This window comes from Mesoplodon densirostris, chromosome 19 (genome assembly GCF_025265405.1).
Source record: "Mesoplodon densirostris isolate mMesDen1 chromosome 19, mMesDen1 primary haplotype, whole genome shotgun sequence".
Taxonomy (NCBI): Eukaryota; Metazoa; Chordata; class Mammalia; order Artiodactyla; family Ziphiidae; genus Mesoplodon; species Mesoplodon densirostris.
The window spans coordinates 1,106,426-1,134,153 of NC_082679.1; the positions used below are offsets into that span (position 1 = coordinate 1,106,426).

The following is a 27,728-nucleotide window of genomic DNA, read 5'->3' on the forward strand; positions in this document are numbered from 1 at the left end:
ATGAAACAAATGCACAATATATCAAAATTTATGGGATGCTGCTGATATAGTACTAATTACAGGGAAACTTACAGAATAAATGACTACATTAGAAGGGGGTTCTCAAATAAATGACACAGTCCACCTTAAGAAAATAGAAAGGACAAGCTAAATCCTACAGGCAGCCCTATAATAAAGCTCTTTCAATGGGAGTCACCAAGAACACTGGATAAGTCACAAAACCCACATCTCTGGAATCCTAGATCTCCATTCTCTCAACCATTTTCCTGCCTGCACAGCAATAGCCTTGACTTGACTCACTGAATCTAAGGGAATCCACAAAATGTTTATAGACTGTCCTGCAAGTGATCTTGACCATAGGAGACATAATATCTCTGGAGGTCCTGACAATTTCTGTACCTTCTCATCCTACACAGCCATAGCATGGGAATATCTTAGCAGGTACCTTTAGCAGGTACATCCCTCTAGGGTGTTGTAATCTCTCCAACTACTTATTATTCACACCCAATGTTTCTGAACCATATGGTTTCCACCTGGCTCCTGTAGGTCTTCCAGCCAGTGACACCTGCCTACCGAATTCTGAACTCAAGCTCCTTGGCAGGTGCCAGAGGCCAGCTGCCTCTTAATAATGCTTGGGAATATGAAACATTCTATAGGAACAAGGGACCAACTGCTCTTCTTCATACTTACTTATGGACCCACAAATAAAACTAGCCTCCAGGCCACATGGTATGTCTCACAGAGCCCTGAAGTCATTCCTAGAAGGTCTTGGGTAGCAATGCAAACTGGGCCCAAAGTGGACAGCTATTCTTTGCCATCATGCTGTCCTCCCTGAAGCACAGAAAACCAAGGATTCCCACAAAATCTGTTTATGATTTCATGCTGGTAGAACACAGTTGTGTCCTCAACATACTCCACACAATGAACAGAACCCTCAAAATTAAAGGCAGCTCAGAGTAAGGACTTTATTATTCTACAAACGTGAGCAAATGTGGGGCACAGAGTTCCAGGGCTGCAGGACTTGGAGACTGTATACATCCACAATGAGACCAAGAAATCCACCAAGGTAAATCTCTGCAAGCTCCCTGGAGAGCCCATCTTATGAGCTGATTGTTTCCACACCTAAACCAGTCAAAGGGTGAAAATGAGGCCCCCTGTAGGCCACTCAGGCCAGTCATGACTCCTTCCAGGGACTGGGAAGACAGCAGAGGTCTGCCTGACTAAGCTTGTAACTGACACATCCTGTGGGACTTTGCCAGATGGGAACAGCAGGATGCCTTCTACCAACCGGGAAAGGGACTAGACAGTTTAGAATGTGCGCCACAGCTCCTGAAAGCACCTCACGTGCGTGGCACTCATCAGGAATCTTCCTGTTGTGGATGTTCATATGTATGAGGTTTCACTTCTGACTGACAGCTCTCTCACAAAACCCACGTTCAGGGCTTCACTCTGGGGACAGTTGTTGGGTTGAACAAGGAGATAGCACATTCCCTGTACTCTAAAGCCTCTGTCCAGCATGGACTTCCTGTGCTGAATAAGGTTTGGCCTTTGGGTGAAGGCTTTCCCACGTCTGCTGCACTCACAAGCACTGCTAGGTACTCTCAAGTGTACAGTAAGTTGGGAGCGCTGGCTAAAAGGCTTCCCACATTCACTGTACTCTCACGGCCTTCCTCCAGTGTGAGTCCTCTGGTGGAGAACAAGTGTGTGTCTGCGGTTGAACTCCTTCCCACTCTCCCTGCTCTCAGAGGGCCTTTCTCCAGTGTGAACCTTCCAGTGCCGAATAAGGTTTGGCCTTTGGGTGAAGGCTTTCCCACATCTGCTGCACTCGTAAGGCTTTTCTCCAGAGTGAACTTTCTGGTGCTGAACAAGTTTGGAGATGCAGCTAAAGGCTTTCCCACATCTGCTGCATTCGTAATCACTGCTATGAATTCGCCAGTGTACGTTAAGGTGGGAGCTTTGGCTGAAGGACTTCCCGCACTCCCTGCACTCATAAGGCCTTTCTCCAGTGTGAGTCCTCCGGTGCAGAACCAGTGTGTGTCTGCGGTTGAACTCTTTCCCACACTCACTGCACATGTAAGGCTTTGCTCCTGTGTGAACCTCCTGGTGTCGAATGAGGTTAGACTTGCTGCTAAAGAATTTTCCACAGTTACTGCACTGATAGAGCCTTTCACCTGTGTGAACTCGCCTGTGTTCAACAAGGCCGGAGACTTGTCTAAAGAACTTCCCACACTCACTGCACTCATAAGGCCTTTCTCCAGTGTGAACTGTCTGATGTTTAAAAAGGTCACAGCTTTGGCTAAAGAACTTCCCACATTGGCTGCACTCATAAGGCCTTTCTCCAGTGTGGATTCTCTGGTGCCTTGCAAGTGTGTCTTTCCGAGTGAACACTTTCCCACATTCACTACATTTATGAAGCTTCTGTCCAGTGCTAAGGGCTCCCCCAATCTCAGTGCTCTTATGGGGTTTCATTCTGTCATGAGAAACCTGGTGCTGAAGGCCAGAGGTGGCTGGCAAGTCCACTCTGCCCTCACCGTGTATGTAGGTCTTCTCTGGCACAGAGATTCTGCAGCTTTTCACAGTGTCCCTGCCTTCATCCCTCCTGAAGAATTGCTCTCCACTGTGCTGCTTGTGGTGCTGGTGAAGGTCTGCGCTGAACCAGAACTGCTTCCCATGTGCCTCACATATATGTGGTTCCTGTCTGGTTTTCCCCCGCGGGTATTCAGTCAGGTGTAAGAGGTCTTTCAATATTGGGCCAAACATGTTACATGGATGTGTCTTCAGACCTGCCACAGGAGTCCTGAACTGTGACACTCCTTCTAAATAAACACTCTGCTCAGAGGAAACAGCCTCAGCCTCCACTCCACACCAACAACCTGAAAGCAGAGAAGTGCCCAATGAGATGTATGTTGACTTTGAAGGAGGGGACAACCCCATCATAAATGTGTCTGACACACCGAGGATAAGTCCATGGGACTGTTTACAGGACAGAGAGGCAGGGATAGGTTGAGGAAGGGCCTGCTATGCAGTGCAGGGCCTCTGAAGGTCACAGAATGGGGGAGGCCTCCTGAAGGCAAGGACATGAGGACAGAGGACAGAATAGAGCAAACAGCTTCCAGTAGGACGTTGGCTGTTGGGACAGGCGAGTGCCAGGCAGAAGGGCACGTCCAGGCCCAGGAAACTCCAATCACAAGTGAGCAGCTGGTGTTCAAAGATTACTGAAGGATATGTGCACATCTCGTGACACATTAGGTGTAGGCCAATGTTGCAGACGAATGCAGAGTGAGCAGTAAGGGGGAATGGGTGCAAGGTGGATGCCAGGGGCTAGAAGTCAGACTAGAAATAAGTCACAGTGTCCAGAATGGGGAAGGACAGGTAGAAACGCTGTGTGGCCACAGGCCTTGAAATCAAACACAGGTGGAAACAGTCAGTATCTCTGGATTTGAACCCAAACTTGACATCATGCCCTTCCTTGGTGTCCACTCACCAGGTCCAGGTCCCTTCTGAGCCTCTTTCTCTGTGGCTGGAGTCATATCCACCTGGGCAGGCATCCAGGGCTCCTCCCCTTGCTCCAGCTGCGTGACTAAATGTGATCTGGAGGATGCAATTCCTAAGGGAAACCCAGCACGGGTGAGTACTGGCTCAGAGCAACCCACCCTATGACAGACCACAAGTTAAAGAATAATAATTATTACTGGGACTTCCCTGGCAGTCCAGTGGTTAAGACCCTGTGCTTCCACTGCAGGGGGCACGGGTTCAATCCCTGGTCGGGGAACTAAGATCCTGCATGCCACACTGCTCAGCCAAAATAATAATAATAATTATTATTATTACAAAAAGAACCATGAAGGAAGCATCCAAGGGTCTCCATAAGTAGTGACTATGTGAGTGCCTGTAACTCCTGGTATCATGGAGCACCTGGAGGGCGGGGGCAGAACCTTGGGCACAGAGGTGTCATAACTCTAGATGGATTCACCGGCCCAGAAAGTGACCAAGACTGTGGGTTCCATTGGGAAAACTATGTCTCGTGACCCCCAAACCTTTGGCTGCGTGGCTTCGGGGCTGCTCAGTAAGAAGTGAGGACACGCCGTAGAGCATAGCCCTGGCAGCCCACTCCAGGAAACATAGCAAGAAAGCTGTGGTGGGAAAAGCTAAGTGTGCGGAGGCCAGAGGGGTCCCTGCGGGAAAGGAGATGGAGATGGAGTCGGTGCGAGGGTCTTACCCAGGGAGGCTAAAAGTGCAAAGTTCTCCAGCATCACATCCCGGTACAGCAGTCTCTGATCCTCATCAAGGAGTACCCATTCTTCCCGGGAGAAGTACACAAACACGTCCTCAGAGATGGCACAGCCCTGCAAAGATGGGGACAGCAAGGTCCATGACAAGTGTCTCAAGTGAGTACCCCCACTCTACGTACCCACACGGTGTCCTGCTCACCCATGTCCCGAGGTCCCCAAGTCAAACCAAGTGCCAGGCATTGATACCATTGGCACTTGCTCTCTCCTGACTACCCCCAGCGATCACGGTGTCAGCCCACAGCAACAAGCAGGTTGGGAGACAGATGCCATTGAAGCTCTGAGCCTGGCCCAGGTCCCCTGGGGAACCCCATAGCATACTCCCTGGACATACTTCCTAAACCTGGGCTCACTCTTTTTACTTAAGCCCCCAGCAACAGAGTCCTAGGACCATCAGTTTACACTCCCTCCTCTCCTGCACGTCACTCTTTGGACCATGCCTCCCTCACGTCTTCAGCTACCTACAACCAACTTTCTGGCCCACACCACAGACATCACCCTGGACTCCCCAGATGTCACTCTGCACACAGCATGGAGAGAACACTTGGCAATACAATCAGGATGCTATCTTGTCCCAAACCTCCAGTGGCCCCCACTGCCAAAGCCCCCATTCCTGCTTTCAAGCTCTCCCAATCTGGCCCTTTTCCTTTCTTCAGATCACAGGCACCCAGAACCACAGGCACACCTCAGTGACTCTGAGTCCTCTTCCACTTCTCAGTTGTACACGGTATTAAGTTTCCTATTACTGCTGTAACACATCACTAGTACCTCAGTGGCTTCAATCAACTCAAATTTATCATCTTACATCTGGAGGTTGTAAGTCCAAAATGGGCTTCACTAGGCTAAAAATCAAAATGTCAGCGGGATTGGGACTTCCCTGGTGGCACAGTGGTTAAGAATCCACCTTCCAATGCAGGGGGCCTGGGTTCGATCCCTGGTCAGGGAACTAGATCCCACATGCATGCCACAACTAAGAGTTTGCATACCACAACTAAGGAGCCAGTGAGCCACAACCAAGGAGCCTGCCTGCCAAAACTAAGACCAAAAAAAAAAGATGTCAGCAGGATTATATTCCTTCTGGCAGCTCCACAGAAGAATCTGTTTCCTTAGCTTTTCTAGCTTCTAAAAAACTTGCCGCATCCTTGAGTCCTTGCCCCTTCCTCCATCTGCAAAGTCAGCAACTATCATTCTGACATCTGTTTCATTCCTCAAATCTCCTTCTTTGACTCTGATCCTCCTGTGATTACACTGGGTCCACAGGAAAACCCAGGATAATCTGTCCATCTCAAGATCATTAGCTTAATCACACATATAAAGTCCCTGTTGCAGGACTTCCCTGGTGGCGCAGTGGTTAAGAATCCTCCTGCCAATGCAGGGGACACAGGTTCAAGCCCTGGTCCGGGAAGATCCCACATGCTGCGGAGCAACGAAGCCCGTGTGCCACAACTATTTAGCTTGTGCTCTAGAGCCCGCGTGCCCCAACTACTGAAGCCCGTGCCCCACAGCAAGAGAAGCCACCGCCATGAGAAGCCCGTGCACTGCAACGAAGAGCGGTCCCCGCTCACCGCAACTAGAGAAAGCCCATGCACGGCAACAAAGACCCAACGGAGCCAAAAAATAAATAAGTATATAAATTTATTTTTAAAAAAACCAAAACTGCCCTCTTCCCTTTTACACCCACTTCCAACTTAGGGGCCAATCAGCTTTCCCCCTCCCCTGCCCTTGAGCCTCAGCTAAAGGCAAGTGATGATGCCCAACTCACTTGCTATTAGCAAGCTCTGAATAAAGGGGAATAATTTCCACACCTACCATCACCCCGTCTCCACCATCACTCTAGCCCTTCACTGTCTGTTCTCTCTGCTGCCAGAGGAAGCCTGCTGAGACTGTGCTCCACATTCCCCATGGCTCCCATCACCCTCAGAATAGAAGCCAAGACCCTCAGCTGGCCATTTCAGGCCTGAAACCTGTCCCCATGTTGTCTCCCCCAGAAAGGAAAGAGACTAATGGTTTGTCGGACACTCACAGCTCAGCTTCGACTCCAAGCATCTGAACATGCCTGGGATGCCTTTCATCCCTCATCTCTCTGGGTTCTACAGAAACCTCTCCATGGAACGATGGCTTAGACGGAGTCTGCCTTCTCAGAGCCTGCAGACACAACTGCTGGGACAGGGGAAAGCAAAGACACGTAATCCCACATATTGGGAAGGTGAGGGCTCAGCTATCAGCTCGGCCACTGTCACTGGAGCCTGTGGGCAAAAGGGATGGGAACAGCCCATATCACACCAGGGGATGGAGGTGCTATTCCCGTCTCCAGGATTCTACACCCCCAGAAACGAGATGGGGCGCCGGAAGCTCTGCCCCAAAGTGAAGTGCTCACAGAGAAAGGCCCCTCTCCTGGGCCATGATTGGCAGAGAGCTGACACCTTGTGGCACTGAGAATTCTGGGTACTGCAGTCCCCACCTCGACACCAGGTGCTGAGGGGAAGCCCGTGGTCAGAAGGTGGAATGCAAAGGGATTGAGCACCTACTGTCTTAGCCTGCTAGTTGCTCCCAAGCCTCAGGCTGCATCTCACACCTCAGAGTCTCTGTAACTGGATGAGTTTGGTACCAAACCCGAGTTCGGCTGCTCGCCACTCAAAAAGCCAATACTCGACAAACAAGTGTTGGTGGAAAAGGAAAAGTTGCTTTATTCAGGAGGCCAGCGATCTGGGAAGCTGGTGGACTAATGTCCTAAGACTATCTCCAAGTTGCTGGTTAGGAGACAAAGGTTTTAAAGGCCATGTGAGGGAGGGGCTGCAGGGTGCATGATTCACTTGTGCTCAATTCTCAGATTGGTTGGCATCAAGGTGAAGTTTCGAGAATCAGCAATCTTCTGGTTTCAACCCATCTGGGGTCTACGTGCTTGCAGTCAGCAGTTTTCCTCCGGTGGGGGTCGGCTTCATATAAAATCTCCAGTGGACGCTTCATATCCTGAGGGTGATACGACGCTAGCTGTTTTGGAGGTTCACAGCCTGCAAATCCCAGCCTCATCCCTCTGAATTTGGGACCCAAGGCCAGCAGTTTCACCTCCATGTTGTGAAATGTAAAATGAAGATAAAATCTCCCTTGCAGACCTCTGTGAAATTGTTTAAATATTCCTCAAACATAAACGTCCATTCTCTAAAACAGCAGAAAAAAATAGTGCCCATACCTTGGTGAGGTTAAGTATCAAGTGCTTACACCAGTGCAAGGTGCACGACTAGTGCTGAATACATGGTCCTCATCATCACAAACCTGGGCTCTCAGGTACCCATGTGGTAGGAGGTGAGTCAAGGCTGCCTACTTGCAGAGTTATGGGCAGCGTCTATCAAAATTCACATACACATACCCTGAACCTACGAGTAGCCTTAACAGGAATGATTTAAAATTTTACAGGATGGCAGTGTACAATCTGTGCCACTTAAAATTATTTCAAGAAAAAAATAATTACACATACAGAATGACGTTATCAATTTCAGGTAGCCAGTTGCACTAGGGATATGTTCTAGACAAGATGATTCAAGATTTACAGTTTAAGAAATATTTTCCTGGGACTTTCCTGGCTGTACAGTGGTAAAGAATCCGCCTTACAATGCAGGGGATGAGGCTTTGATCCCTGGTCAGGGAACTAGGATCCCACATGCTGTGAGGCAACTAAGCCCATGCGCCACAACTACTGAGCTCGTGTGCCTCGACTAGAGAGCCTGCGCGCCACAACTAGAGAGAAGCCCACGTGCCGCAATGAAAGATCCCACATACCACAACTAAGACCCGACGCAGCCAAAAATAAATAAATAAATAATCTAAAAACCCCAAATTTTTCCCTCAGGAGTAAGTACAGCATAGGGTTGTAGCATAATTCTTCTATATCTTACTTTCAAATTCACAATCTTTGAACTTGCCTTAGAACCAATCATGTCATGTTTGGCTTCAAATTCAATGCAATCTAGCACATGGTGTCCAGTGTCTGACTTCACGGGCTGAGCTCTGGGGGGAGGCTTACCTGGGTTTGCAGCTGGTAACCCCATTACTGATTATAGTACCTCAGGCAGAAAGCCTCACTTCTCCAAGCTTCAGTCCCCTCATTTCTGAAATGGGGAAATAACAGTATTCACAGCACATGGTTTTTGGGATTATTACCTGGGGAATTACATGACATCCTCTGGTCATTCTTCCAGCAGTGCTTCAAACTCTTCACAATGGAGGACAGAAGATGACTCCTGACCATCCACATTCTCTTGACTTGATTCAGAGGATTTCAGGTGCTCAATTCCTCCAGGAACCAGAACCTCACCCCCCACCAGACCTCCCCTCCCCCAACTATCCTCAGGTAAACTGGCTCCAGGTGGATCTGTGTAGTAAGTGGAAGCTCAGCCTGAATTCCCATGACTCAAGCTTACCAGATTCAGTCTCCAAAAGGATTCCACCACTTGATACTGGGGTCCAAAGTGAGCACTAAACCCTGGGAAGAGGGAAAAAGTGCAGTCACTGAATTCTATGGAAAAGATCGCTCCATTCGTTTAGGTCATCTTTAATTTCCCTCAGCAGAAGTGTTTTTGTAGATTTCAACTAAACTTTGAAGTTTTCAGTAATACTGAAAAAATAACTTTGTAGTTTTCAATAAAATACTTAGGAATGGATATAATGAAAGAACTTGTACATGTTTCATTATATTAATTCCTAAGTATTTTTTATGCTATAGATTTGTAAATTTTAATCATTCAATTTTTGCTTTCTGTGTATTGTTAACATATAGAACACAGTTCATTTACATCTATATCCCTGTCTGCCACACACACGTGTATTTATACATATATATAAAGAGAACGAGAACGTACACAGCACTTTGCTACATTCAGTTACGCTAGTGAGTCTTCTGCATCAATTGATGTGATTTTTCTTCTTTTTCTTTAGCCTGTTAATATGTTGGATAACATTCTTTGCTCTTCTAATATTAAACAAACCTGGCACCACTGAAAGAAATCTCTCTTGGTCATGGTATATAATTCTTTTTACACACTGCTGAATTTTATTTGCTAATACTACCTTAATGATATTTATGTCTCTTTTCATGAGGATAGTTCTACTAAAATTTTCAGATGTCTTACAATTTTCTTTACATTCTGTTTTCTTTAATTAATTAATTTTATTTACTTATTTTTGGCTGTGTTGGGTCTTCGTTGCCACGCGCAGGCTTTCTCTAGTTGTGGCGAGAGGGGGCTACTCTTTGTGACGATGCGCAGACGTCTCACTGCAGTGGCTTCGCTTGTTGGGGAGCACGGGCTCTAGGCACGCGGGCTTCAGTAGTTGCAGTACGCGGGCTCAGTAATTGTGGCTCATGCGCTCTAGAGCACAGGCTCAGTAGTTGTGACGCACAGGCTTACCTGCTCCGCGGCACGTGGCAGGCAGATTCTTAACCACTGCGCCACCAGGGAAGCCCATCTTTACATTCTATTATGTGTTCTGTAAAGACAGTTGTATTTGGTATGCAGTTCTAAAATATCAATGTGTTTGTATATCTTGTCATATGCCTGATAATCACCTTGATTCCTTCTTCCATTGATTGCTCCTATTTTGGTCATTTAGGTTGGAGTTGTATTTGTTGTTCTAACTAATGCGATTTCCTTCTATGCCCTGTGTGTTCATCCCTTGGCAGTTTTAGACATTGGAGATATAGTCTTTCACTCTTTAAATTTTGGCTGTCATGGGCTTTACAGAATAGAAGCCTGCAATTCTAAAAGAAATATATTCATTAATTTTCGACACAATATATTTTGCTTGTTACTGATATTTAAATTGTTCTTGTGACTTCCCTGGCAGTCCAGTGGTTAAGACTCTGTGCTTCCAACACAGGGGACACAGGTTCAATCCCACATGCTGCATGGCGCAGCCAAAAAAAAGTTTAAAAAAATTATTCTTGCCTGTTTCACAAAAATATGCTCCCAATTTATCTTCTATTGGTTTCCTTCTTTCTTTTACTCTTTGGTACTTAAAAGTTCTTTAAAATTTAAATGTCTGTGGATTTTTTAGGATATTTTAAAATTTCTAATTTAGTTTTGCTTTATTTAGAGAATATATTCTACACTGCTTCAATTTTAAAGCTTACTGAAAATTATTTTATGTCCCTAGCATTTGGTTTATCTTGGAGGAATGTGCCATGTGTACCTGAAAAGACTGTGTATTCTGCTATAGACTGGAGTAATGTTTTATACATATCTACTGAATCAAGTTAGCTGATGATATTGGTCATGTCTTGTATATCCTTACGGTTTTCCTGCCTATTCTATTAATTATTGAAAGAATTTTGAAAGCCTGTTCTCAGGCACAAATACATTTAGCATATTCATTCATTCATTCATTCATTCATTTATGGCAGCACCACGTGGCTTGTGGGATCTTTGTTCCCTGACCAGGGATAGAACCTGTGCCGCCTGCAGTAGAAGCACAGAGTCCTAACCATTGGACCACCAGGTAATTCCCCATTTAGCATTTTAAAATCTTCTTGATTTAAATTACCTGTTTAATAAGATGACCCTTTGTTATCTTTGGTAATATTATTTTTCCTGAAGTTGACTTTTTCTTATATTAATATAACCTCTCCAATCCTCTTTTTAAAATTTATTTATTTATTTATTTATTTATTTATGGCTGCGTTGGGTCTTCGTTGCTGCATGCGGGCTTCCTCTAGTTGCAGTGAGCAGGGGCTACTCTTCGTTGCGGTGTGCAGGCTTCCCATTGCGGTGGCCTCTTGTTGCGGAGCACAGGCTCTAGGTGCGCGGGCTTCAGTAGTTGTGGCTCACAGGCTCTAGAGCTCAGGCTCAGTACTTGTGGCGCACGGTCGTAGCTGCTCCGTGGCATATGGGATCTTCCCGGACCAAGGCTCGAACCCGTGTCCCCTGCACTGACAGGCAGATTCTTAACCACTGCGCCACCAGGGAAGTCCACCTCTCCAACCCTCTTATGGTTAATATTCATGTCTTATTTCATTCCATTCCTTTTAGCATATACTTATGTTTGTAATTAAGGATCATTTGTTATAGGATGCATGGAATTTGCCCATGCATTTAATACAGTTTGACAATCTCTCCCTATAATTTAAATATATGAGATATTTAAAGCAAAAAAACTGAAAAAAAGTTGTGGGTACAAATGTATAACTTACTCACTCTTATCTATCTTCTTAGAAAGGGATAAATCAAAGAATAAGCATATAAATGATATCAAAAATATAACATTCAGGGCTTCCCTGGTGGCGCAGTGGTTGAGAATCTGCCTGCCAATGCAGGGGACACGGGTTCGAGCCCTAGTCTGGGAAGATCCCACATGCTGCGGAGCAACTGGGCCCATGAGCCACAATTACTGAGCCTGCGCGTCTGGAGCCTGTGCTCCGCAACAAGAGAGGCCGCGATAGTGAGAGGCCCGCGCACCGCGATGAACAGTGACCCCCGCTTGCCACAACTAGAGAAAGCCCTCACACAGAAACGAAGACCCAACACAGCCATAAATAAATAAATTTAAAAATTCACGACATATGTCAATATTAAAAATAATAATACTATAATATTCAGAAGATACACATTCATCTTGATTTTACACTGTTGAACATTTGAAAAATTACATTCACAAAGGGAAAAATGAAGCCACAACACAGATCACAGGTTTTATGAATTCTCTATGAATATATGTATATTTGTTTACTAGAGCAGTGTAATAATATGATTTATAACAATAAATACATATTTGCTCTTTTAATTTTTTATTTTTTAAATAAATTTATTTATTTATTTTTGGCTACGTTGGGACTTTGTTACTGCATGCGGGCTTTCTCTAGTTGCAGCAAGTGGGGGCTACTCTTTGTTGTGGTGCACAGGCTTCTCATTGCAGTGGCTTCTCTTGTTGTGGAGCACGGGCTTCAGTAGTTGTGGCTCGCGGGCTCTAGAGCGCAGGCTCAGTAGTTGTGGCGCACGGGCTTTGTTGCTCTGCAGCATGTGGGATCTTCCCGGACCAGGGCTCGAACCCGTGTCCCCTGCACTGGCAGGCAGATTCTTAACAACTGTGCCACTAGGGAAGTCCCCGTATTTGGTCTTTGTCCAGGTTTTGGGCACAGAACTCCTAAAGCCTTAGGTATTTCCTAAGTGAGAAGAGCAATAAAAATGCCCTTATGAGGTTACTTTGGGAAAGCACAAAAGGATGGTGGGGCTGGTTTCCAGGAGAACCAACCACATGATTAGAGGGTTGGAACTTTCAGTCCTATCCCCTGACCTCTGAGGGGGTGGAGCGGTTGGAGACTGAGTTCAGTCCCCAATGGTCAAGGATGTAATCAATCATGCCTAGGAAATGAAGCCTCCATAAAAGCCCAAAAGAATAGGGTACAGAGAGCTTCCAAGTTGACGAGCACACAGAGGTGCAGGAAGGGCAATGTGCGCGGGAACTCTGCACCCTTTCCCCATACCTTTCCCTGTATGCACCTCTTCCATGTGGCTGTGCCTGGGTTATATCTTTTTATAATAAACTGATAATCTGGTTAGTAAAATGTTTCTCTGCGTTCTGTGAGCCACTCTAGGAAAACTGATTGAACCCAAAAAGGAGGCTGTTGGAACCTCCAATCGGTTCAGAAGCCCAGGTGAAAACATGGACTTAACGACTGGTGTCTGAAAGTGTGTGTGTGGGGTGGGGGGAGTCTTATGGGACTGAGACCTTAAGCTGTGGGATCTGATGCTATCTCTGGGTAAACAGTGTCAGAATTGACTTGAATTATAGGACACTCAGCTGGCGTGAGAGAATTGCTTATTGGTGTAAGAAAACCCACCCATACACAATGGAATTGGTGAGACCATAATCTTTAGCAGTCTTTCTCAAATGGGGTTCCATGAGATAATGTGTTCCCACAGAAAATGATTTCAGTGGATACTGTCTTAAATACCCCAAGGAAAGTACATGCCTAGGACCAGTCTAAATGCATAGAAGAATAATCAGTTCACTACCTACAATGGATTCCTTGGGAAACTAATGCTTACTTCTCTCATAAAATCAATTGGATAGAGTATACAAAGGGAGAATAATATAGGAATTTCAATAACACAAACTATCTTTCCTGGCTGTTTTGTAGCTCATGAAGAAAATCAGAATAATATCACCCCAAAATATGCCTCTTTGACATAAAAATTATTTTGAGCTGAAGGCAGTGAGAAACAGCAAACACAGAAAAAGCTCCCCCTTTTCTACCTAAAGGCAAGATATAAATTCTCCTTTTATTGGAGACAGATTATCAGCCCAGAGACTGGCACCAAAGGAATCTGCAACCAAACCACACAATATTAGTTTCCTCCCCCGTATTTACCTTCTCAGTTTGCTGCCCTTGGAAGCCTAAAACTGCTTTTCTTCGTTTTGTCATTTGTCTACAAATTTACTCTTCTTTGTCGAAGATACTAATATAAACTAGAATTCTAAGCCACCAAGTCCAGTTACTTTTGGTTTAGGTTTCTCCCATGTGTTGTGTGCTGCACATATTGATATACTGTTTTTCTCATTAGTCTGTTTTTTCCTTAAAGAGACCCAGCTGAAAACCTAAGATTGGCAGAGATAGAGTTTTGTCTCTCCTACACTCATTAAAATTACAAATAGTATACAGAAGTGTGGGCAGAAACATTTCCTGTGTTGGGACAACTTATGTTAGAGGAATTCTTTGGTAGGAACTTCCTGTGAGGCAAGAAGCCTGTCCTTGGAACATTTAGTCAAAAACAAGGAGAGGGACTTCCCTGGTAGCCCAGTGGCTAAGACTCTGCGCTCCCAATGCAGGGGGCCCGGGTTCGATCCCTGGTCAGGGAACTATATCCCACAAGCCGCAACGAAGATCGAAGATCCCGCCACAACTAAGACGCGGCGCAACCAAATAAATAAATAACAAAGACAAAAACACAAGAAGGCACCCCAGTGTTCACTGCAGCACTATTCACAATAGCCAGGACATGGAAGCAACCTAAATGTTCATCAACAGAGGAATGAATAAAGCTGTGGTACATATATACAATGCATTACTCAGCCATAAAAAGGAACGAAATGGGTTATTGGTAGAGATGTGGATGGACCTAGAGACTGTCATACAGAGTGAAGTAAGTCAGAAAGAGAAAAACAATTATTGTATATTAACATATATATGTGGAATCTAGAAAAATGGTATAGATGATCTTATTTGCAAAGCAGAAATAGAGACACAGACTTAGAGAACAAACGTATGGACACCAAGGGGGGAAAGGGGGTGGTGGTGGGATGAATTGGGAGATTGGAATTGACGTATATACATTATCGATACTATGTATAAAATAGGTAACTAATGAGAACCTGCTGTATAGCTCAGGGAACTCTACCCACTGCTCTGCAGTGACCTAAATGGGAAGGAAATCCAAAAAAGGGGACACATATGTCTACATATAGCTGATTCACTTTGCTGTACAGTAGAAACTAACACAACATTGTAAAGCAACTACGCTCCAATAAAAATTAATTAAACACACACACACACACACACAAGCTGGGACAATCTATCATATGGCATTTGAGGGATTTTGTGGCTTTGGCAAGACTGAGTAAAGTGGAATCACTCCTGGCACTGGAGGAGCTTTTCAGTGTGTTTCTCTTAGAACAGGTTGTTGAAAAGCAAGGGTAACTGTCATCAGACAGCGATTTTACGACACTCCATCTTCTGCTGCCAGGCCAGGTTCCTTGTGCCCTACAAAGCATTCTCCTCATGCAGACACTGGACAAACAGAATGCCCCTCCTCTGTGGAGGGAAGTCTCAGAAATGCCCAGCCTTTCTCCCCCCCCACCTCCATCCACAGCCCTCCCCTCTCACCCCAAGGACCATTTGAAATAACATACTTAAGATTGCTATCCATGGGACCTCCCTGGTGGCGCAGTGGTTAAGAATCAGCCTGCCAATGCAGGGGACACATGTTCAATCCCTGGTCTGGGAAGAGCCCACATGCTGCGGAGCAACTAAGCCCGTGTGCCACAACTACTGAGCCTGCACGCTAGAGCCCACGAGCCACAGCTACTGAGCCCACGTGCCACAACTACTGAAGCCTGTGCGCCTAAAGCCTGTGCTGCGCAACAAGAGAAGCCACCAGAGTGAGAAGCCTGCGCACCGCGACAAAGAGTAGCCCCCACTCGCCACAACCAGAGAAAGCCCATGAGCAGCAACGAAGACCAAACGCAGGCAAAAATTTTAAAAACAAATAAATTTATATTAAAAAAAAGATTGCTACCCCTAAATCTGATCTCCAGGTCTTGACCTAGTCCAGACCACTCTCTACACCCTGTGGACATCTCCAACCCAGCCCCTTCTCCAGAACGCCAGACCTTCCAGTCCAGCTGCTCATGTGACACCTCCACTCTGGGATATCTCAGAATCAGCCATGTCCACTCTGAAACCTGCTCCCTAGTTTGACTTCCTGATTTCCATTTTCAAAATGTCCATTAAAAAAAAAACCAAAACAAAAAAATTTAAGACTTGTTTTTTCACTATCAATCACAGCCTCATCTGATGCAGGAGGAAATGCTGGTGGTATCTTTTTTTTTGTTTTGTTTTGTTTTGTTTTTTTTGTGGTACGCGGGCCTCTCACTGTTGTGGCCTCTCCCATTGCGGAGCACAGGCTCCGGACGCGCAGGCTCAGCGGCCATGGCTCACGGGCCCAGCTGCTCCGCGGCCTGTGGGATCTTCCCAGACCGGGGCACGAACCCATGTCCCCTGCATCGGCAGGCGGATTCTCAACCACTGCGCCACCAGGGAAGCCCGCTGGTGGTATCTTTAAAATATATCCAGAACCTGATCACTTCCCCCTCTCCTGGCTCTCGAGTCCATCCACCGTCAAAACATTTCTTGAAGCCGCTGCAGTAGCCTCTTTATCAATCTCCACGCACCCATCCTCACATTCCCTGCCCCAACCTAATCTGTTTCGCCCAGCGCAAAATGTGGGATACTTTTAAAATCTCCACTCAGATCAAGTACTCCTATTCGAAACTCTTATGGCTCCCAGAGCCCTCAGAATGAAAGTACTACTCCTCAACCCAGGTGTGACTCCTCACATCCTGCTCGATGCTGACACGACACGGATCCCCGATCTCCCCAATGCCTCTGGCTCAGTCCGACCTCCAAGCCTTTGCACCTGTCGGTCCCTCTGCCTGTCCCTCTCTCACACGCGCCATCACACTGTCAGAAACAGGGACCCCACAATCCCAGACACCGGGCCTGGGCTGCAGGCACGGGAGCAGGCGCCCCGCACTTGGGGCTTTAGTGTCTGGTGGGGTGAGGGCGCTGAGGGCCCGGAGGAGGAGCGTGTACCTGACGGGGGTCCCTCAGCGCAGCCGCCGCCATCGGGGTCTGTGGGCGGAGCGCGCCGGGAGAGGCAGGCATCCGGGTTGAGGACGTGGATACCGCGGTCCCAAGCCCCGCCCCGGCGGCGGGGTCACCGCAGGCGTCGCCACCGCCGAACCTCGTCTTGCCTCCGAGCGTGGGGGACAACACCTCCTCACGCGTCTTCCCTATTCCTCCACCCTCGGTCCAGACCAAGCATTCAAGAGCCCCCTAGCGCGTAGATCCTCACAAGAACCGACAAAATGTCTGGTTGCGCCTAAGATGCCGGAAGTCCCGCTCCGACGTCTTCCGCACGCACGGAAACGCCCCTCTCCCGGGCCTTCATTGGACGTGTGGCGCATAGCCTTCTGGGTAATGTAGTTCTTGGTGAGCCATCGGCCTAGGGACAGGTTCAGGGCCTGGGCCTGGGCTCTTGGGGAAAGGCTGGGTACCACAAGAAGGGGTTTGTAAGTGGTACCCCTAATTCCCGAGGATGGGGCAGGGCTTAGCTTCTCTTCAAGGGCCCGCACGCAGATTCCATGGATTGCTGTCTGCACTAATTAAAGAAATGTTTGGAATCATATTATTTCAGATAGTCAGGAAAGCTGCAAAACCAAAAGGACACACCACACCAAGTTTCTCTCATCCATTCATACCTAGGAGCTAGTAACCATTACCTTGTTGCCTTTTAAATACATTCTGGGGACTTTCCTGGTGGTCCAGTGGGTAAGACTCCACGCTTCCAACGCAGGGGCCCTGTGTTCCATCCCTTGTCAGGGAACTAGATCCCACATGCATGCCACAACTAAAGATCCCACATGCTACAACTAAGACCTGGCGCAGCCAAAACAAATAAATAAAAATTTTTTTAATGTTAAAAAAAATACATTTGGACTGAAGCTTTATGTTCAGTGTTGTTACTTTCAGTTCTGGTTAGGGACAAAAGAGGAAATATTCCAGACAGGGCATGGAGTGGAAGAAGAGAGAGGGATGTTGAGGTACTCTGGAGCCAGTAGATAGATTTCCTCAGAAAACTTTTCTCCTGCCTGTATAATCAGTGATTGTATTCATCCCAGGAAGCAGCACTTTTTTCCAGGTAATATTTCTTACTTGGTATACTGAGACGGGATGGGACCTGGGACCCTTTGCTGGGACCTGGGACCCTTTGCTGCAGTGCTGAAGTTCTTGCACCTGGACACACCTCTCCTCAAGCAACAAAATACGAAGAAACTGTATGGGGCTGAAAATAACTGCGTGCATGCGCGGTTGGGGCAAATTCTGGAACCAAAATATACAGAGACCAAAAAAATCCAACTGCCACTTTTGAAGGGCCTGGAGCAAAAACAGGGTGTTGGAAGCAAGAGCAGGGTACTGTGCAAGCCCCCCTGCACACAGCACCACCTAAGGGGTGGGAAAAACACCTAAGTCACCCCTCCAGCCAGACCCCAGAACAGACCCCTTCCCTCACCCCATATAAGGAACAAGCTTGCTCCCCCTTGGGGAGCCAGCAAGCAAGGGAACTTGTTGTTTGTTCTCGCTGCACCCTGCTGCAGCAGGGGCTCCAATAAAGCCTTGCCTGAATTTCTTGTCTGACCTCTAGTCAATTTCTATTTATTGGGGAAGGCCAAGAACCCTGGTCTGTAACAATACCACCATATATAGAATTGCTTTTAACATCTGAGACCTCTTAGAAAAGAAGTGCTACCATTTGAATGCTATTTCCTGCCTGAACAGTGACCATCATCGTCACATTGGGAGCTTGAGCCAAAAATGGGTCACATGAACCCTGAGATAAATGTTTAGGACACCATGAGGTCATCTCCTTGCTGTGAAGTGATCACCAGGGGTGTGCACCAGGGATCTGCACAGGGAGTTGAGATTACCAGTGAAAAAATTCCCGGGAGTCATTGATAATGATTCTGCAGCTATTTGAAGAGAGTGGAGAAAATAGCTCTGAGGAAATATTTACAATAGCTGTAAAAAGATAATTTTGAGCCTGAGTACTGAAGTATGAGAACTGAGAGAATGAAGCTGAGCAGATAAAGGGTTTATTCATGAGGCAGCCAAACAAGGAGACAGAACAAATCACAAATCCATCTCCCTGAAGGTGAGAGGCTCTGGATACTTATGGGATAAACCTGAGGTGTGGGGATCATGGGGGAAGGTGATTAGAGATAAGAAAAAGGTGAAGTAATCATGGTTTTGTACAACAAAGCTACACGCTTCTCCATGGGACTCATGTTCAGAAAATGGCGAGGTTAGCATGTTCTAAGGGTGGAGTCTTTGGCCCTCTGATGTCAACTGGTAACTGATTGGATAACTCGTGTGTGCCCAGTTGAAGAGTTTGTTGTCCCAATCAGTCTTCACTGGCTCAAGCTTGAACTGGACCCAGCTGACTCCAAGTTCGTGAAAAAAAACTCCGGCAAACATCTTAATTGTTTAGGCCGTGTGATGCTTGGATGACATTCAAGTTTTTATAGAAACAACTGAAGCAAATTTGATCAGTGAAGGCATTTTACAGTTCAGTATTTATTAAGCAAGTTATAGTTTAATGGATCTAACTGACGACTCCTCTCAGTTTCGATAGTAGCTATGTGTTTTGTGCTGGTTTCAGCCTATTGATAACCAATGTCTCCCTTGCCTGTATTGACAGTGACTGTGTCCTACTTAATAAGGAACGCTGTTTAATCCATATTATATATCTTACTCCACAATATTCCTCTGCCCTAATCATCCCAGGGCCAGGCTCCAGGCAACTAGAGATCATCCCTGTGCCCCAAGTCTCACCTGAGTTATTCAAGGACCCAATCTTAAACTCTTTACTCTTCCCTTTCCTTCCTTTGCCTTAAAACCCCAAAAAGGATCTGGCATAGACTTTCCCCTCCCTCCTGTCTTCTGCCTCCTGACAACTCTGGTGTTTTTCCCTGGGACATTGGGTGGCATATGGTAACAGCTCCCCTCTGGACACTGTGAGCAAAATAAACTTCTTCCTTCCAAACCTCATTCTCCCTTACTTCTGTGGCCACAGCGACATTACTGTACCATACCCAGCATTTCTATTTTTAGAACAAGTGTCCTCATGAAGAGAATGGTTTAGTCTGGGACAGGAGGAGACCCCCATGATGCTCAGGGATTACTAGCAACACCATCTGAGGTCAAAAGTTCATGAATAACAGGAGTAAAACCAATGAATCACCAAAGCAGTAATTTATGAAAGTTTATTGTACACACACCAAAAAGACAGTATGCAAACGAGGAACACTCATACCAAAATGTAGTATGAAACGCAGGGGTATATTGTTACAAAGCGACTTAGATAATGAGAAAGCAGGGACTGTTTATTCGTCTTAGTGATTGCTTACGGTATTAGAATTTTCTTAAATGATAGGAAATCGGTCAGTGGTTACCTCATACCAACCTTGAGAAACAATTCAAGTTTTGCTTATAATTTCTGAAGGCATAAGCAAGAAATGACCCAGGACAAATTAGTCTTGCAAAATAAACTAAATTAAGCTTTTTTTGGTAAGATTAAACTGGTTTTGTCTGCTCGGGGAATTTTCAAGGCTCGTCTCTGTTTTTTATTTTAACACTGGGAAAGCTCTACCTCTTGCTGGCAATCGTGGGCACTACTTCGGGGTTTTTTTTGTTTTGGTTTTCGGTTTAATATTTAGTTAGTTAGTTAGTTAGTATTTTTTTTTTTTTTTTTTTTTTTTCTGTACGCGGGCCTCTCACTGCTGTGGCCTCTCCCGTTGCGGAGCACAGGCTCCGGACACACAGGCTCCGCGGCCATGGCTCGCGGGCCCAGCCGCTCCGCGGCATGTGGGATCTTCCGGGATCGGGGCACGAACCCGTGTCCCCTGCATCGGCAGGCGGACTCTCAACCACTGCGCCACCAGGGAAGCCCTAGTATTTATTTTTGACTGCGCCGGGTCTTAGTTGTGGCCTGAAGGCTTCTTAGTTGTGGCATGATGCGGGATCTAGTTCCTTGACCAGGGATCGAACCTGGGCCTCCTGCATTGGGAGCTTGGAGTCTTACCACTGGCCCACCAGGGAAGTCTCGTGGGCAATACTTTGTGAGGCTCTGCATTGTCTGTTCCAAGTGTGACCTTATCTTCCTACCCTAATTTGCTGGGCCTGTGACAACTTCGCAGGTCCTGGCCCCGGTCAACGCTTGGCAGGGGTAAGGGGACGAATAGTCAATGCTATCTCTCCCCATCATGCAAGTCTGCCTGGACAAACTGACTGATTATTCATAAAGGCTCCCGGGAGCAGCAGAAGCTGACAACTCTGCTCCTAAACCAGGCTCACCAGCTGTCAGGCTTGAGCTGAAAACCTGGTGTAGGGGGTGTGGTAACTGGGAGACCTCCCTTGAGATCGACAGCCTCTCAGCTGTAGCTTGCCTTCACCTCCGAAGTGACAAAATACATCCTTTCCAGGTTGCCCATCGGGTACATCAGCAGCTTTGTCATCACACACAATCCTTGCAGACAGGATCATCATTGTACTCACCTTTCTCCAGGAGCACAGGTATGACCTTACACTGAGGACATCTACCTCCAAGAAGACTTATTTGACACACTCATCATGGACATACAAGTCCAACATCTTTTAGTACTTTTGTTTGTTTGTTTGTTTTTTGTTTTTTGCAGTACACGGGCCTCTCACTGTTGTGGCCTCTCCCGTTGTGGAGCACAGGCTCCGGACGCGCAGGCTCAGCGGCCATGGCTCACGGGCCCAGCCGCTCCATGGCATGTGGGATCTTCCCGGACCGGGGCACGAACCCGTGTCCCCTGCATCGGCAGGCGGACTCTCAGCCACTGCGCCACCAGGGAAACCCTTTTAGTACTTTTGATGGCAACATATTCTTACTTATAAATTTTACTTCTGAACTGAAATCAGCAGCCACTCCCATTTGTGTCCTCAGAGATTCCTGCACTAAAGAAACTTCAGTAACCCCATCTCATGCCTCGTCGAGTCTCTGGACAACTTATGATAGTCATTAGTTACCCCTGAGCTTCTGATGAAAAAAATCTAGCCCTCCTCAACTCTATAAATAAATCATTAAAACAATAAAACAACAAATGACTAGTTACCCATTGGGCTCTCCCAGAAACAGAAACTCTCTAGACCCTGAGCACGTGATTCTCCATACCAGTGGTTCATTATATTTTGGGTCATGGAAACAGCACAACACAAACTTGCACAGCTACCAAGGCCTCCTCAAGATAGGATGTTTATTGCAGGGCCCAGCAGTAAGGCCAGGTAAGAATCACGGAATTGGGCCTCCCTGGTGGCGCAAGTGGTTAAGAGTCCGCCTGCCGATGCAGGGGATACGGGTTCGTGCCCCGGTCTGGGAGGATCCCATATGCCGCGGAGCGGCTGGGCCCGTGAGCCATGGCCGCTGGGCCTGCGCATCCGGAGCCTGTGCTCCGCAACGGGAGAGGCCACAACAGTGAGAAGCCCACATACTGCAAAAAGAAAAAAAAAAAAAAAGAAAAAAAAAGAATCACGGAATTGGAAATATACCAAAAGTAGGCAATACTCAATTCAAGAATCATTCGGGTTTATTGCACACAATTAGCACAAAGTAGGGAAAATAGAAAGGGATTAACATCCACTATGTCTGTGAAGGAGGTATCTTAGCACCAGCAGCTGTCTCCAGGTCTGCAACTGGTCTCGCGACAAGAGTGAGTGGAAGGTCACCTTCTGTTCCGACAGGGCTCTGGCAGTGTCTGTCTGTAACAGTTCACAGCAGTGTGGAGTGGGGTCCTCCAGCGAAGAGGCTTCAAGTTGTTCAGTTCAGTGGTTTCTTTTCTTTCTTTCTTTTTCTTTCTTTCCCTTTCTTTCTTTCTTTCTTTCCTTCCTTCCTTCTCCCTTTCTCTTTCTTTATATTTTTAAATTTTTTGGCTGCACCGTGCGGCATGTGGAATCTTAGTTCCCTGACCAGGGATTGAACCTTCATCCCCTGCATTGGAAGCACGGAGTCTTAACCGCTGGACCGCCAGGGAAGTCCAGTGGTTTCTTTTTAAGGAGTCTGTCAGTGGGTGTAATGGTTACGCCCCAGGAGGTCTCGTCTCTATCATTTGCTTTTTCTGTTTCAGTGAGGTACACTGTCAATCAAATTTTTTATCTGAAGTAACACTAGCAGTCCCACAGCAGATGTTTCAAAACAACTAACGTGGAAGTTCACATTGGCCACTGCGAATTCTTTTTCAACTACTTAACATACAATATAATAGCTTAAATCCTATAAGTTTCACCCAAGTTGAGTAGGAATCGTATTCTCAAGCACCAGCCAGAGAATCACAATGCAGCCTCCTGGGGCTCTGGAGGAAGTCCGTACCATCTGCAGGACAGATTTATACATCATTTTGAAACAGCTCCTGATGGATCACTGTGCCAGAATAAGAACAGAACACTTGAGTAGGGGGCATCAGATATCCATGCATCCAGAACGACCCACTATGAGGGTCGTTGGTCTATTGGACCAACCAAGTCATGAAGTCTAAGGACCCTGATTGGACCAACCAAGTCATGAAGTCTACGGACACTGCTGTATTCCATTATAAGGTAGAAATGTACAGCCAGGATTGAGCCAGATCAGGTCTGGAGAACACAACTAGACTGCATAAATAGGTAGTTGAGACCCCACCAACATGGTAACAACTCACTTCCGTGGCTGTCTGGGTGCCCTGCACAGCCAGAGGGAAGAGGAGAAAGCTTGAGCTGGGGTTCTGCTTGGCTCATTTTGCTTTATGGGTGCACGTAAAATCGACAGTGACCACATCACAGCCACATTCAGGGTGTCCCTGAAAGATAATGGAGTAGAAACGTTTTTTTCCAATGGGTTATGCTATGATCGGGCCATCCATTTTGTGTGGAAGAATTGGTATTCAAAGGTGACCATATATATAGATTCCAGGATAGCAGCCAATGATCTGCCCTGGTAAGGAAGGAAAAGTTGAGAAGATTGTTGAAAGGAGGTCTGCAGTAGAGACATATGGATGTATTTATGGAACTGTGCACACAATAGGCAAATTTTGTATGAATTATTAAAATTCACCAAAGTATATCACTAACAATGTCAAACAGGGACTCCCTGGCAGTCCAATGGTTGAGACTTCACCTTCCAATGCATGGGGTGAGGGTTTGATCCCTGGTTGGGGAACTAAAATCCCACATGCCTCGTGGCCAAAAAACCAAAAACATAAAACAGAAGCAATATTGTAACAAATTCAATAAGGACTTTAAAAACATGATCCACATCAAAAAAATATTTAAAAAAAACTAATGTCAAACAACAATCACATCCAATTTCTGGACCTTGGGACTAGGACATTGTACTGACTGTTTCTTCTCCGTGGATCCTTTTTTCTTTTTTTTTTTTTTTTGGCTGAGCTGCATGCCTTGTGGAATCTTAGTTCCCCAACCAAGGATTATTGAACCCATGCTCTTGGCAGTGAGAGTGCAGAGTCCTAACCACTGGACCGCCAGGGAATTCCCTTCCTCCCCTCCTTTAACTGTGTGCTCAAATATCATCTCCTTATGAGAACAACCCTCTGTTTCCTACTGAAATCTTCCTGACTCCACATTCTTGTTATTCCTTGGTGCTGATCTTTTTTTTTTTTTTTTTTTGCATTTCTACCTGTCACCTTATAATTTACTATAATATGTAGCATTTTCTTTGTGACTTATTGGTTACTCTCCTCAATAAAGGCTTTTGAAGGACACTACAGGAGGACACAGTTCTTTCTTCACTGATATATAACACACATCTAGATCTGTCTCTGAAGCTGGTGAGATGTTCAGTACATGTTTTTAAAGCAATGAAACAGCACAAGGTGGTAGCTTCCTTCCACACTTTCACCTCTTTCTACTTTCATTTGATTATTTCTTTCCCTCCAAGTTTAATTCTCCTTAAGCTTCTCATGAGTGAAAAAAAAATACACTTTGTAAAAACAAGAACTTCTCAGTAGCCAAATTTCCAGCATAGTCATGGGCTCAACTTAATTCTTTTACAATTTAGAACTCAAGGTTCTCTGCTTACCACCTGAAGGTTCTGCCCCAATTTCCAATGTGTATGGGGGAGGGGTGGATTTCCACACAATACCAACCAATTCTCCGACACTAGCTGGGTGTCCCGCAATTTAACAATTCTGACGCTGTCTAACCTGAGATAGCATCAGATTCCAAGGTTAAGGGCTCAGTCCTGCAAGACTGACCCTCGTAGGATGCCCCCCACAACCCGACTTCAGACACCAATTGAAAGTCCAGGTTGTGACTGTGATGCTCCAAAGACAATGGTCAAGGACAAAGGACAACCCTACCCGAAAAAGTTTCAGCGTCACATAACCTACCGAGCTCTTGTCACTCTCCCCGCCATGTTGCGATGGTTACGAAATTCCTGAGCCCACCTGGGCGACGGGACCTGTTCCTCTCTCGTCCCAAATAAGGAAAGGCATCTGCCCTGTCCCACTCCCACCCTACAGAAGGAAGGTATATGGGCCTCGACCAATCAGAAAACGAAATTTTCACCTTGGACCATTCCTTTTTCCTCTGGCTATAAAAACTGACTAATAGCACATGTTTGGGGTCGGCTCTCCCAGACTACTCTGAAGTCGGCCCACTATTCTGGCAGCAACCATTCCCTCTAATAAATTCTATCCTCTTTACATTCTGCCTTGTGTCTGGAAATTCTTTTCCAACCCGCGTTCGGACCACGACAGTAACCTGTGCTTCTCATGATCTGTGCTTCTTCTCTTCTGTGAGCCTCTTTCAAGGTGTTAATGTAATCTTGAATTACCCACATTACATAATTCATTTATTCATCCCTTTTAAAATTACACACATGCAGGACTTCCCTGGTGGCACAGTGGTTAAGAATCCACCTACAAATGCAGGGGACACGGGTTCAAGCCCTGGTCGGGGAAGATTCCACATGCTGCGGAGCAGTTAAGCCTGTGCACCACAACTACTGAGCCTGCGCCCTAGAGCCCACGAGCCACAACTACTGAGCCCGTGTGCCATAACTGCTGAAGACCGCATGCCTTCAGCCCATGCTCCACAACAAGAGAAGCCACTGCAAATGAGAAGCTCATGCACTGCAATGACACTTGCTGCAACTAGAGAAAAGCCTGCGTGCAGCAACGAAGACCCAATGCAGCCAAAAATAAATAAATTAATTAATTTTTTAAAATCCCATGATATTTCCCCAGAGCTATTTCTGACGTTATCTTTGGACAAATGCCTCAATACTATTTCTAATTTCCTGATATTTGCATTTCAAACTGTTTTTCTGAGATAATCTCAATTCCCCTTGCAGAGCTGTACCTGCAATCACTGGAGAATGATAATCACTTACCAGCAACAACATGAGATCATGGGGTTCAGATGTTCCCTTAGCAGATGAAACCAAGAGCAGTTATCAATTAGTTCCCTGAAACTCTAACTTGTTTTATAAATAATATCCTGTAACCTGCCTTCACTGACTAAACTTGCTTTAATTGTTTTTGCAAATTACATACCCTCCAAGCTTCACCTAGCTTAGACAATATATCACAAAACCTTATAGATAACATCTCCGAGGTATGGGTCGCTATGGTAACAGTTCCTTAAATTGTTGTTCAGGAACATGCAGTTAGTCCTGTCCAGTTCAAACTGGTCAAGACCACTAACCATTCAACTGGGCCTGTGTGAGTGTCCACCCTTAGATCATGCTAATGCCACCATTTTCTGAATATGCTTCCCATGAAGAAGCATGTAGCTCAGATATGCATGTGCAGAACACAGATTTCTACACTTTTCTCTTGCCTACATTCCCTAGGCCTGAGACCACCCTCCTCCTCTAGGCCATAAATATCCCAACACCCTCCTGTTAGAGAGGTGGATCTGAGACTAGTTCTCCTGACTCCTCCCTTTGATGCCACACGAATAAACCCTTTTTCTGCTGCAAACCTCAGCGTCTCAGCCTTTTACTTTCTGAATGTGGGGCAAACGAATCTGGTTCGGTAACACAGACATGCTGTGACTCTGAAAGTTGCTGTCACTGACCCCAGCCAAAACAGCATTAGTTACATTGGTCTCCATCTGAGATAGATGTCAGTTTACTAAATGGAGTTGAGTATATCTCAGGATATACAGTAAGAAATATTATATGGATAAAAGTGTTCCTCAATGGGACTTCCCTGGTGGCGCAGTGGTTAAGACTCCACGCTCCCAAGCAGGGGACCTGGGTTCAATCACTGGTCAGGGAACTAGATCTCACATGCATGCTGCAACTAAGAGTTCTCATGTCACAACTAAGGAGCCCACATGCTGAAACTAAAGAGCCAGTGAGCCGCAACTAAGAAGACTGCTTGCTGCAACTAAGACCCGGTGCAACCAAATAAATAAATAAATAAGTGTTCCTCAATGGGTAGGACATAATTGCTAACTATATAGGCAAGGCAGAGTTTTCTGTGCGAACCAGAGGCAGAGATCCTGTTTGTTTCAGGGTGGCCAAACACCCATCTTCTTTCTTCTCAGTCATGTCCCTGTACAGTCTTTTCCTTTGTTCCCAGCCAATCATAATAGAATTTACAAAACTTACTAATGCCTCGGGCTACACGTATTTCAAGAGGAATAGCACAATGTCTCCAACTATGCGTGGACTATTTTATGTTTGAATTACTCTGTGGAATGATACAGCCATTTAGATAAGTAGATTTGGGAGCATCTCAATTTTATTCCGTTGGCAGGCTGACCTTCACGGAGTATGAAACTACGTCTTTCTCCTGCAGTTCATAGCGAGTAAAGCCCCTCCCTCCGTCTAGGTAGGATGACCACTCTCAAGTACTCCCCAGAGTACCTTTTGGACCACTCTCTGGTGGTCAAGATGGAGAACACGTTTCCGGGGTGGGGGTGGGGGATGGGGGGGTGGGGGGTGCGGGGTGCTCTAGAACGCTAGGAACTACATTACCCAGAAGGTAGTGCGCCGAGTTGAGCCAATAAAAGGTCAGGATAAAGGCATTTCCTTGCGTGCGAATCTTATCGGGGCGGGACTTCCGGCGTCCTCCTCGTGGCGGCCATTT

General features: G+C 46.2%; 1 protein-coding gene across 1 annotated transcript; it reads right to left on the reverse strand.

The window, feature by feature from the left end:
- Nucleotides 1-966: 966 nt before the first annotated feature.
- On the reverse strand, nucleotides 967-16,943 carry ZNF671 (zinc finger protein 671). The gene is made up of 4 exons (XM_060083229.1): nucleotides 16,648-16,943; nucleotides 4,220-4,346; nucleotides 3,485-3,607; nucleotides 967-2,873 (listed from the first exon to the last, which is right to left on the reverse strand). The coding sequence occupies exons 1-4, from the start codon at nucleotides 16,717-16,719 to the stop codon at nucleotides 1,660-1,662; spliced, it is 1,536 nt and encodes a 511-aa protein (XP_059939212.1). The 5' UTR covers nucleotides 16,720-16,943; the 3' UTR covers nucleotides 967-1,659.
- Nucleotides 16,944-27,728: the final 10,785 nt, after the last annotated feature.

Bases quoted from the DNA above. Each gene is read 5' to 3' on its own strand.
- ZNF671 (XM_060083229.1), bottom strand. From the start codon at position 16,719: ATGCCTGCCTCTCCCGGCGCGCTCCGCCCACAGACCCCGATGGCGGCG. The intron at 4,347-16,647 runs GTACACGCTCCT...CCATCTTTGCAG, and splicing joins CGCTGAGGGACCCCCGTCAG to GGCTGTGCCATCTCTGAGGA. The intron at 2,874-3,484 runs GTGAGTGGACAC...CTCTGCTTTCAG, and splicing joins TCAGAAGGGACCTGGACCTG to GTTGTTGGTGTGGAGTGGAG.